Source organism: Periplaneta americana, chromosome 7 (genome assembly GCF_040183065.1).
Source record: "Periplaneta americana isolate PAMFEO1 chromosome 7, P.americana_PAMFEO1_priV1, whole genome shotgun sequence".
In the NCBI taxonomy this organism is placed as follows: domain Eukaryota; kingdom Metazoa; phylum Arthropoda; class Insecta; order Blattodea; family Blattidae; genus Periplaneta; species Periplaneta americana.
Window position 1 is genome coordinate 24,925,237 of NC_091123.1, and position 12,122 is coordinate 24,937,358.

General features: G+C 30.6%; 1 protein-coding gene across 1 annotated transcript in view; it reads left to right on the forward strand.

The window, feature by feature from the left end:
* MnM (myomesin and myosin binding protein) overlaps nucleotides 1-12,122 on the forward strand; it is a 42,618-nt gene that overhangs the window by 13,900 nt on the left and 16,596 nt on the right. Inside the window, exons 2-3 of the mRNA XM_069830458.1 lie at nucleotides 1,596-1,712; nucleotides 8,756-9,024. Of these exons, the coding sequence (XP_069686559.1) occupies nucleotides 1,596-1,712; nucleotides 8,756-9,024 (386 nt within the window). The remainder of the gene's footprint in view (nucleotides 1-1,595; nucleotides 1,713-8,755; nucleotides 9,025-12,122) is intronic.

Consider the following 12,122-nt stretch of genomic DNA (forward strand, 5'->3'; position numbering starts at 1 on the left):
TCTTCATCTCTTTCAGACGCTAGAATAGATAGCTAAAGCTTCGTAAAACAACCAATTAAAAATAAACAGGTCTTACTTTACCATTACAAGAAGTGTTAGGAAATATATTGGCGTAGTAGTGCTATAGAAATACTCAATTTAGAGACTTTTAACGGATAAATAGCATTTCACTATTTCTGATGTCAAGCGAGTACTCTGATGGTTTGTATACAGTAAATAAATAAATAAATGAATAAATAAATAAATAAATAAATAAATAAATAAATAAATAAATAAATAAATAAATAAATAAATAAATAAATAAATAAATAAGTAAATAAGTAAGTAAGTAAATAAATAAATAAATAAATAAATAAATAAATAGATAAGTAAGTAAATAAGTAAATATTTAAATAAGTAAATAAGTAAATATTTAAATAAGTAAATAAGTAAATAAGTAACTAAGTAAATAAGTAACTAAGTAAATAAGTAACTAAGTAAATAAGTAACTATGTAAATAAATAAATAAATAAATAAATAAATAAGTAAATTATTAATTACGTAAATAAATAAATAAGTAAATTATTAATTAAGTAAATAAATAAATAAGTAAATTATTAATTAAGTAAATAAATAAATAAATAAATAAATAAATAAATAAATAAATAAATAAATAAATAAATAAATAAATAAATAAATAAATAAATAAATAAGTAAATAAGTAAGTAAGTAAATAAATAAATAAATAAATAAACAAATAAATAAATAAGTAAGTAAATAAGTAAATATTTAAATAAGTAAATAAGTAAATATTTAAATAAGTAAATAAGTAAATATTTAAATAAGTAAATAAGTAACTAAGTAAATAAGTAACTAAGTAAATAAGTAACTATGTAAGTAAATAAATAAATAAATAAATAAATAAATAAATAAATAAATAAATAAATAAATAAATAAGTCAATTATTAATTACGTAAATAAATAAATAAGTAAATTATTAATTAAGTAAATAAATAAATAAATAAATAAGTAAATTATTAATTAAGTAAATAAATAAATAAGTAAATTAATAAGTAAATAAATAAATAAATGAATAAACAAACAAATAGATAAGCCGACAACATCCCATTAGGGCAAGGGCCTCCTGCATGAAGCAGGGTGAGCTCCCCTTATACTTGCCTGGAAAGCTATTCCTGACTGTAACATTTCTTAACTTTTGGTCGGAGTTTGTTAATATTCAATCTACAAGCCAATTCGTTTGGGAATGATTCATATCAAATGTAATAATTTTACTACATACTAGAAGTCAACAGTGCATAAAATAACATGATCTATGACAGACCAAAGGCAACCAAGTGCAGTAAAAGAGATAAAGAAAGCAAAGACACATATATTTGAAGCTGTAGATAATTTAAAATATTTGGTAAGTTCACATCCAATTCATTCATTTCATTCATAGTTTTCTGCCCAAGGACAGGTCTTTCACTGAAAACCCAGCAGTCTCCAATTTTTCCTATTTTCTGTCTTCCTCTGTGTATTACCAGGGAACAGTAACATGTGAATAGTAGGCTGGAAATGAACACATGCATTGAATGACGAAATCATGTTGTTTTCAGTGCCACCTTGGCCGCCTGGAAAACCACATCTCGTACCCGGGTCTCCCAACACACAACCCGATGTGGTAACCATCCGCTGGGATCCACCGCCCGATGATGGAGGAGCCCCCATCACAGGTATGTACACGATTTCATAACTGAATTATTTTCTTTAATCAAAGAGGTACTGTACATCATTAGCCTGCAATAATTTAGTGAAATTCATTTTTTTTTTATTTCAGCTACTATAAAAGCTAAATGAACAAAACTGTAAAGTGTAATGTATGTATAATAAGCATGAAAAGTTTTGATCATTTAGATTTTATTATAGCTGAGACATAAAAGAAAAATTAATTTCATTAAATGTTTGCAGGCCAATGGTACACCTCCTCTCTTAAACCAACTAACCCATACAGGCCTACTTATTGGTACAACGTTACAACTGAATAACAACGTACAAGTTAATCGTTTACATTGGTCTATTGCTTCAGCCGTCAAGTTATCTGGACCTAGGTTCTACTTTGAAAATATTTATCAGATTAGTGAGACATTACCAACAAAAAAAAATAATTTCGCCTAAGGGTTATTTCACACGGATGATTAATAAATCAAGTGGTAATACATTATCTAACTCATAAGTTTTGAGACAATTTTCTTACATAATGGTATAATAATAATAATAATAATAATAATAATAATAATAATAATAATAATAATAATAATAATAATAATAATAATAACAATAATAAACTAATAAGAGCCATCTATCACTGTCAATTTTGTCATGTCGCTGGTGATTTGCAATTGTTCCCTATATAGTAGGCCATGTCATTTAGAAGACAATGGAAATTGTAATGCGTCTATAAATCCATGAGAAACACTATAACCTTATTACCAATAAACTCAAAAATAATCAATTAGCCTAAATTTTCTTAGCATCATGTATGCCAAATAAATTTACTTTTACGAAATGTCACTTTCACATTGATAATAATTACTTACTTACTTACAAATGGCTTTTAAGGAACTCGAAGGTTCATTGCCGCCCTGACATAAGCCCGCATCGGTCCCTATCCTGTGCAAGATTAATCCAGTCTCTATCATCATATCCCACCTCCCTCAAATCCATTTCAATATTATCCTCCCATCTACGTCTCGGCCTCCCTAAAGGTCTTTTTCCCTCCGGTCTCCCAACTAACACTCTATATGCATTTCTGGATTCGCCCATACGTGCTACATACCCTGCCCATCTCAAACTTCTGGATTTAATGTTCCTAATTATGTCAGGTGAAGAATACAATGCGTGCAGTTCTGTGTTGTGTAACTTTCTCCATTCTCCTGTAACTTCATCCCGCTTAGCCCCAAATATTTTCCTAAGCACTTTATTCTCAAACACCCTTAACCTATGTTCCTCTCTCAGAGTCAGAGTCCAAGTTTCACAACCATACAGAAGAACCGGTAATATAAATTCTAACTTTCAGATTTTTGGACAGCAGACTGGATGATAAGAGCTTCTCAACCGAATAATAACACGCATTGTTACGAATCCCTACAATAAGCCTCGGAATAGGACTGATTCTCTGGCACGACCACAGCAAAGGAATAAGGTTTTGAACACAAACGATTAGGGAAAACACGGAAATTTTACTTGAAGCTAGTAATAATTAGTGTACATTTAATCTAATTTTGATCTTCTTAAATTTCATTGTTTTAATAAAAAATATATCATTACTTCGTTGTCCATTGTTCCGTTGTAGTGTAGTTAGATTAGTTGACACTAGATGGCCCTGGTAGTGCTTCTAAATAGATCTAAATTTATTCATTCTTTCTTTAAACCGTGACAGAAAATTAAATTAAATCAAAAACCTTATGCAACACTTAATATTAAGCGTCATTATTTCAATTTCATTATTTATTTATTCGCAAAATAATCTTATTAAATATCAAGCAAGATTTGAATTTCTTTTCCCTCTCATGTACTTATCGAAAAAATGAAAATCTCTTGCGTTGTTATCTATCAGGATATTTTTGTCCAGTATTTTTAATTGGTTTATTTCACGATGCTTTATCAACTGCTATGGTTACCTAGCGTCTGAGTGAATTGAAGGTGATAATAGCGGCAAAATGAATCCAGGGTCTAGCGCAGAAAGGTACCCAGCATTTGCTCTTAATGTGTTGAGGGAAAAACCCGGGAAAAACCTCAACCAGGTAAATTGTCCCAATCAGAATTTGAACCCGGGCCCTCTCCTTTCACGGCCAGACATGCTAACCATTACTCACAGCGGTGAATCCTTTTCAGTATCAAGTTGGCTCTGCTCTTCGTAATATGTAGGCCTACAGAGAAAATTAAAATATTTAAGATATATTATTTTCCTTAATGTTACAAAAGAATAAGAGATAAAACATAGGGAATAAGTAACGACTATAACGTGAAAAATTATTCATATGGGAATTCACCCGTCCAAGCGTCCATCCATCCCTTTTAGCGTAACCAGATTGGCGCTACACCGAAGCGCCACATCGTTTATCATTCACGTCTGTGACGTCATTACTCGTTTACGGAAGTACCGTTCTCTCATGAAGCGCCTAATAGCTTCCGGGTGCTGGAATAAAAATATCCACAGTGGGATACTCTACCATGGTGTTGCAATACTACAAAAATGAAAGAGAATAATGGGATATGATTTTGAAACTCATAATATGCTATAAACAGATTACGGAAAAGCTTTTGATAGTGGAACTGTAAAATTATGGAAAATAAAGGAAAGAGTATTGTAACCAAATAAAAGAGTAATACGCGGTCTGTATCACTGCGAACTAAAATACACAGACTTAGAAAGTGAAATAGATAATATTTCAGTTAAAATTAATAGAGGAATCAGTCAAGGCAACCATCTTCACCTATTTTGAGTTCATTTTTTTTTAATTTTAATAAGTCGAATAATAAATTGAAAAAAGAATGATATTCAATCATATGATTTATTTTAATGTAAATTATGCAATTATAAATTTACATTATATTTTAAAACTAGCCGTACCCGTGCGCTCCGCTGCACCCGTTAGAAATAATAGCTTTCGATTTTTGCTGTCCAAGGCCCCTTATAGACGAAGTCATTTGTTTTTTAATTCATTACACCGCCTTAGATGGCAGTTATTCTAATTTTAAAACTCATTTATCTCATTAAATATCAGTCCTATCAAAATTTTTCAAGGAATAAAACTTATCGGAAACTATTTTTAAAGAAACTTTTGTTGTGTAACATTTTTCACAAAAATCAATAATAAGCGAGATATTTCGATTTATTTAATTCAGGCCCCCTTATAACCCCCCTTTTAAATAATGTATTTTGAATGTCATATAGCCTAAAATCTAAGTTACAACGAACTTAATTTATATTCCAATTTTCATCGAAATCCGTTTAGCCATTATCGCGTGAAAAGGTAACAAACATACAGACAGACAGTCATACATACATACAAACAAAAATTTCAAAATAGCGATTTTCGGTTTCAGGGTGGTTAATTGTATATGTTAGGACCAATTATTTTTGGAAAATCGAAAATTACCAGAAAAATTTCGGCTACAGATTTATTATTAGTATAGATTGTTAACGTTTTTACCATTCAGTATGGCATCTTCAGACACTGATATTAGAGGTAGCATGTGAAAACAATCATTGCATTAAAATTGTAGTGAAGATTTTTTACATCATATCAAAGTATAGATTGTTGATTTCAATATTAAAAACATTGAAAAACAGTGAAACACTTAAGTGTACCAATAAAATCAAATTTCAAATATGCATATTTAATCGGAATTAAGTTAAGTAACCATATCATATTACGGTAAAATAAACGCACATGAATACTATTAATCAAATGTGTATGTACATTTATTTTAGCGTAATATATTATGGTTATCTAACTTAATTTCGATTAAACATACATATTTGAAATTTGCTTTTATTGGTACACCTAAGTGTTTCACCGTTTTTTAATATTTTTAATATTGAAATCAACAATCTATGCTTTGATATTATGTAAAAATCTTCACTAAAATTATTTTAACGCAAAGTATTTTTTCATAAGTTATCTCCAATTATCAATGTCTGAATATGCTACACTGAATGGCGAAAACGTTATAGCCTAGTACATTATGCAACGAGCCTATAATGATAGTAATTAAGACGCGAGGATCTTTATGAAACGAGCGCAAGCTCGTTTCATAATTTTCATACGAGCATCTTAATTACCATTATAGGCAAGTTTCATACGACTTTTTATGCTCGACCATATTTCTAACTTGAAATTATTCATAAGTATTCATGTTATTCTTATGTGACTGGGGAGCGAACTGACCTTGTGCAATCTCGTAAATTGTGAGATGTGCGCAGACGCGTAAGTATTGATTTTTTCCGGGCAACGAATGTCGACGACCTTGATATAATTTATAGAGTAAGATAAACGTTAAACTTGATATAACCTTGAAATTGAATTCGACATTAAAAAACGAGATGACAATTTGAATTTATTTGAATATTATTTACAATTAACACTAATTATTATAGTAACGGAACATAACCTTCTGCGACAGTATTGGATTTCCAGCCTGCGTGACGTTTTGCTAGTTGTCTTTCGATTCCATATCTGAGAATAATCGAAAACCTGAACTTTAATGAATAGGTGTACTTTAATGACATGCATTAAAGAACTGCTACCAGGTGTATAATTACTACATTTCGGCATGGTCGAGCATAAACAATTTTAAAATACAATGTAAATTTCTTTGCATAATTTACATTAAAGATAAGTCATATGATTGAATAACATTATTTTTAAATTTATCTCCGCCTATGTTACTTAAAATAGATAACAATTCAAAAGTAATTGCACTCTTTAAATCAATTTCGGAAATAATTCATTCGTATTCAGAAAAAAATAACTTAATTTCGGAAATGATAACCTCAATTTCGGAAATGATACCAAACTCAGAAAACAAGGAAGTCAGTTTAGAATTTGAAGATTTTCTTACTTTTTCAGCTATACTGTATATAATATGTATATACAGGGTGAAAATGAAATAATCCTGCAGATTGAAAGGGATGATAGGGTAGGCCTACATTTAAATTAATAGAAAATCTATATTACGTTTTGTGTTTAAATGCACGGTTAATTAGAAAACTAAGTTGTAAGTTTCAGCATTCTGGTAACATCGCCGCTAACATACTCCTATTTCTTCTCGTAATACAGATGTAAGAGGTCAACGAACTCAGGTCTGTCTCCCTAGGTGAACTACCTTCCTTCTCCCTCTCTGGCTACAGTGTCGCAAGCTGGTCTCATTCAGTGGCTTGAAATTAGAGGTTTTTAAAATTAAATTTACACAAAAACTGTGCACGCTATTGAAATACGCCAGAGGGATAAATTATTCTTTATTAGATTTTCTATCGATATGGACAAAAATCACGATTATGCTCGCAATTACAATTCTTTTAAATTCTTCAGTTCTTACATCTCCGTGATTTTCAAAATTATCTAATTTTTAGCAGTGTAAGCGTTACAGGAAGAAATGTATTTCGTCCCAAGTTCGATTTTACTTAAAATTCCTTTTAATTCAATCTAACGGACCATCGACTTCTGCTGAATATTGGTTACTATTTGGCTGGGCAACTTCATTAGTTGAGTCGTCCAACACGCCTGACACAGGAACACTCACTTCCTCGCTGCTGCTTTCTGGCAGTTCTCTTTAAGAGCACGTGTTGCCCACGTGTGGGTGTCGATTTCACCTGTTCAGCGCCTCACAGTCCCTCAGCGGTTAATTATATTATCTGGCAAATCTAGCGACTCAAGCTTTTGTACCATTCCCAACGTTTGTTGCATCCACCCACACGTACATAACAACGGGATGCGATATCTTTGTAACTCAACCATTTTTGTAATCCAATATTGAAGAGTATGAATCCAAAACGTGTTAAGTCCGTTTTTATGAAGGGACTGGGATAGTTTTTTTTATACATAGGTCTACGGACTCAGCGAGTTTTCAAGTTACATGCACATTAACACAAACTTTTAGACAAGGATTGGCGTTGTATTGGAAGAAAATGATAGATATGAAGGAAAAAAATGAAAGAATCCCAACTTGGAAAGTTACTTTATTTGCTTTCTATGGTTACACAGTAATTCTTTTTGTTTAATACCAGATATTAAGAAAATGATATTGACAAACTACAGGAACTGTTCAAAATTGCGTCCGCGATTGTTGACACACAAAATATAACGCAGCATGATTGAACGACGAATTCTTCGAAATATCTGTTGTCGGTTACGAAGATGGTCAAAAGAAGAATAATTCTAACAATTGATTCTTCTGCTGTGTCGATGGGTGTTTCATAAACAATTGTTTAATATGACCCCAAACACAAAAAATAAACTGGAGTCATCTGGGGAACGTGCCGGCCAATCAACTGGACCTGCTCTCCTTATCCAACGATTCAGAAAATGTACATTTAAATAATTTCGACAATTTAAGCCGAAATATGCGGGCGCACAGTCGTGTTGAAAGATCATAATTCTCAGAATATTAATCGGGACATCTTCAAGTAACTCCGGAAGCATTTCCGCAAGAAAACGATCATAAACATGTTCATTATGCTTAGAGAGAAGTTATAGTCCCATTAGATAGTTATCAACCAATCCAACCCAATTATTTCCAGAAAATTTCCATTGATTGCAGAGATTCTCCATAGCTTTAGGATTTGTGTCACTCCAAATGTGACAGTTGTGTGTATTAAGAAAGCTATGTATTGAAAAATATGCCTCGTTTGTCCATATATCGATCCATTATTTTTCATTCATTCCGCTATCACTTGAAAACGAAGCATTTTCGGACATTACTTTATTAAGAAAAAATATTTAATTTCATGCCCTCTATCACATTAGAAATTTAGGAATAGTCATCCTGTTACATCCTGTAGACAAAAATCACGATTCTGCTCTCAACAGTTACCGAAAAAGAGGGTATTAAACATTTGAGAATTTTTTTCTCTGAGAAAACTATGGAATTTTCACCAATATGATATTATGTTTCTTTGTTACATACAACATGAGCTATTCGTTCTCAAAATCTACGTTGTTATAGCAATCGGTAATCAGATGAGAGCCAACTAAGTGGGGTTGTGTTGCAGGGTACGTGGTGGAGCACCGGAAGACAGGCACTCCGCACTGGGTGCGCTCGACGACGGACCTGGTGCTGGAGCCTGAGCTGCGACTTAGCGGCCTGGAGCCGGGGTGGCGCTACCAGTTCCGCGTGACAGCGGAGAACGCCGCGGACCTGCTATCAGACCCCGGCGAGCTCTCGCAGCCCCTCACCGTAGCGCGGGCCTACCGACCGGCCACTATGGCGCCCCAGTTCAGCCTGGACCTACGGGATACCACCGCCCTCGAGAACGAGAAGGTACCATGTACCACTCCATCAGCTGGTCCCTCCCAACGTGCAAGAAGGGAAAAATAACTGATGATCAGAATATTTTTTGGAAATGAGGCATCGTCCACAACAAAGCACCGCACCTCCCTCAGCTTTTATCGCAGTCTCTACCACCGAACCTAGCACACTAGTCCTTCCCACTAACGTAGTCATAATAACTTCACTAAATTAAATGAAAATTTTTCCTTATAGCTGGTACTTTGTCAAAAATATATGTATATACACACATGAGGGGGTCAGTTTCGAAATCTGCTTAATGTAGTTTTTGATGAAATTGAATTATATACAAAATCAGGTATTCTGGGATACACTCTATTAAATGTAGTAACTATGGATATCAAATTATACCCCGTATTCTCATATAAAAAAGCGTATAAAAGTAAGGCTCCGCTACAAAACCTGCTTAATGCGTGAAGTAGTGCTGATCCTCCGTATCAGAATCTACCTAATGCAACTACAACTAAGAATACATATTTTAAGCTCGATATTGACAGACGTGTTTTCCTTAGCAATATAATAATGTTTGCAGACTTAAGCAAGTCTTTCTGGAGTGTTGTTATTTTTTCTTAAGTGAAGCGAGCATTAGTAATCATTTCAACATTGGATTTAATTTTTATTTATCTATTTATGTGTTTATTATTTATTTTTGTTTTATTTATTTGTTCATTCATTCATTAATTCATTCTTTATTTATTTATACATTTACTTATTTATTTTATTTACTTATTTGTTTGTTTTATTTACTTATTTATTTATTTATTCATTCATCCATGCATTCATTCATTCATTCATTCATTCATTCTTTATTTATTTACGTAGTTACTTATATATTTTTACTTATCTGTTTGTTTATTTATGCACTTATTTATTTATCTATTTATTTATTTAATTATTTATTTGTCTATTTATTTACTTATTTATCTTATTATTTACTTATTTTTTACTTATTTATCTATTTATTTACTTATTTATCTCTTTATTCACTTATTCATTTTCGTTTTATTTACTTATTTATTTATTTATCCATTTATTTATTTGTTTATTTATTTTATTTATTTTCGTTTTATTTACTTATTTGTTTTATTTATTTATTTATTTATTTATTCATTCATTCATTCATTCATTCATTCATTCACTCATTCATTCGTTATTTATTTATTTATTCATTCATTCTTTATTTATTTATTTACGTATTTACTTAAATATTTTTACTTATTTGATTGTTTATTTATGCATTTACTTATTTATTTATCTATTTATTTACTTACTTATTTATTTGTCTATTTCTTTACTTACTTATTTATTGTTAATTTATTTATTTATTTATTTATCTTTTTATTTATTTATTTTTGTTTTATTTACTTATTTCTTTTATTTATTTATTCATTCATTCATTCATTCATGCATTAATTAATTAATTCATTCATTCATTCATTTACGTATTTACTTATATATTTTTATTTATTTATTTGTTTGTTTATTTATGCTTTTATTAATTTACTTATTTATTTGTCTATATATATATATATATATATATATATATATATATATACTTATATATATATATATATATATATATACTTATTTATCTCTTTATTTACTTATTTATCTATTTATTTATTTACTAATTTATCTATTTACTCACTTATTCATTTTTGTTTTATTTACTTATTTATTTACTTACTTATTTATTCACTTATTTCTTTATTTATTTATGCGAAATAAAACTATGAAAAATTTAAGAGGCTCATTATTGCATATTAAACATTACAACACGATTAGTTTCTACCGGTAAAAATGAACTGTGACGATCCTTTAGGTTAGAAACATTTACAATGCTCTTCACATACGTGTTAGGGATTTATTTTTTTCTCAGGGAAGTTTAATAATTAAAATTTTATAAAAGACATTGAATAGAGAAAGACACTAACATATCTCGTGCTATTTGTGAAACATTAAAGGACGCTTAAGCGGTCACAATGACCGAGTACGGTCCTTCTAGTGTTAAAAATAGTACTATTTTATGAAAAAATGTATAACAATTATTATGTATTTCAGTAAAATAAACCGTTGTAAATTTAATTTTATTGATGATTCATAGAAACTCCGCTTCAAACCCTGCTTAATGTACAATTAAATCATCATTACCTCCTAAACTAATTGAACGAATGTACTGACAATTTGAGTTGTAATAGAAAAGAACACATGTTTGCAAACTTGTGTTTAAAAAATTTGATTACTCATGGTTACTGAGCTATATAATTTTCCCCTATATCTTAATATTTAAAATTATGCATTTAGCAGGTTTTGAACAGGACCCTCTCATATATTCTTAAAAATCCAACGTAGAGCTTCGCTCTTGCTATGAGTATGGGTGACTGATTCAGCTGTGAATAAATTGTAACAACCAAAGTACAGTGTGTCCACTAAAATAACAAAGTCTGGAAATCACAAACTACAAACAATATTAATGTTTTCCTCAGGCAACAGTAATAGTATTTTACGATACAAGGTTGGGAAGTACTTTTTACAAAACCGAATAAAAGTTTGAAAAACGAACAGAGCGTGTTTTTCAGTTTCCGAGATTTTGTAATGAACTTCACAAACGTGTACTGTACAAAATTTTTTGCACGATCATATTTCTGAAATTGCAAATACAATATATTTTGCATTGAAAATTTAGAGCAATATTATTCCAAAGCCTTCGCAAAACTGCACTGTAATGGGCCAGGGGCACTAAAAAACAATAAGTGCACTGTAATGAGTCTATTTCAGTATATTTTTATGTTATGATATATCGTTTCCCTAGCAACAAGTTTCTATGTGGAAATTCTAACTTTCAAGGTCTAACAACAATATCTGTAAATACAGAAAGAACACTGTCGTGGAAAAATAATTATTTTAAAATTATAGACAGAAATAGCTCCGTACAAAGCAAATAGTGTTATAACTATGTAGATGAGACCAGTAAAGTTGTCAGATATTGGTCAGCGCTTGTTTCTTGATCGGTGTAAATGTTATGGTAAACAAATTTGACAATGGCGTTGTTTTGGAGTCAGCGTTGACAT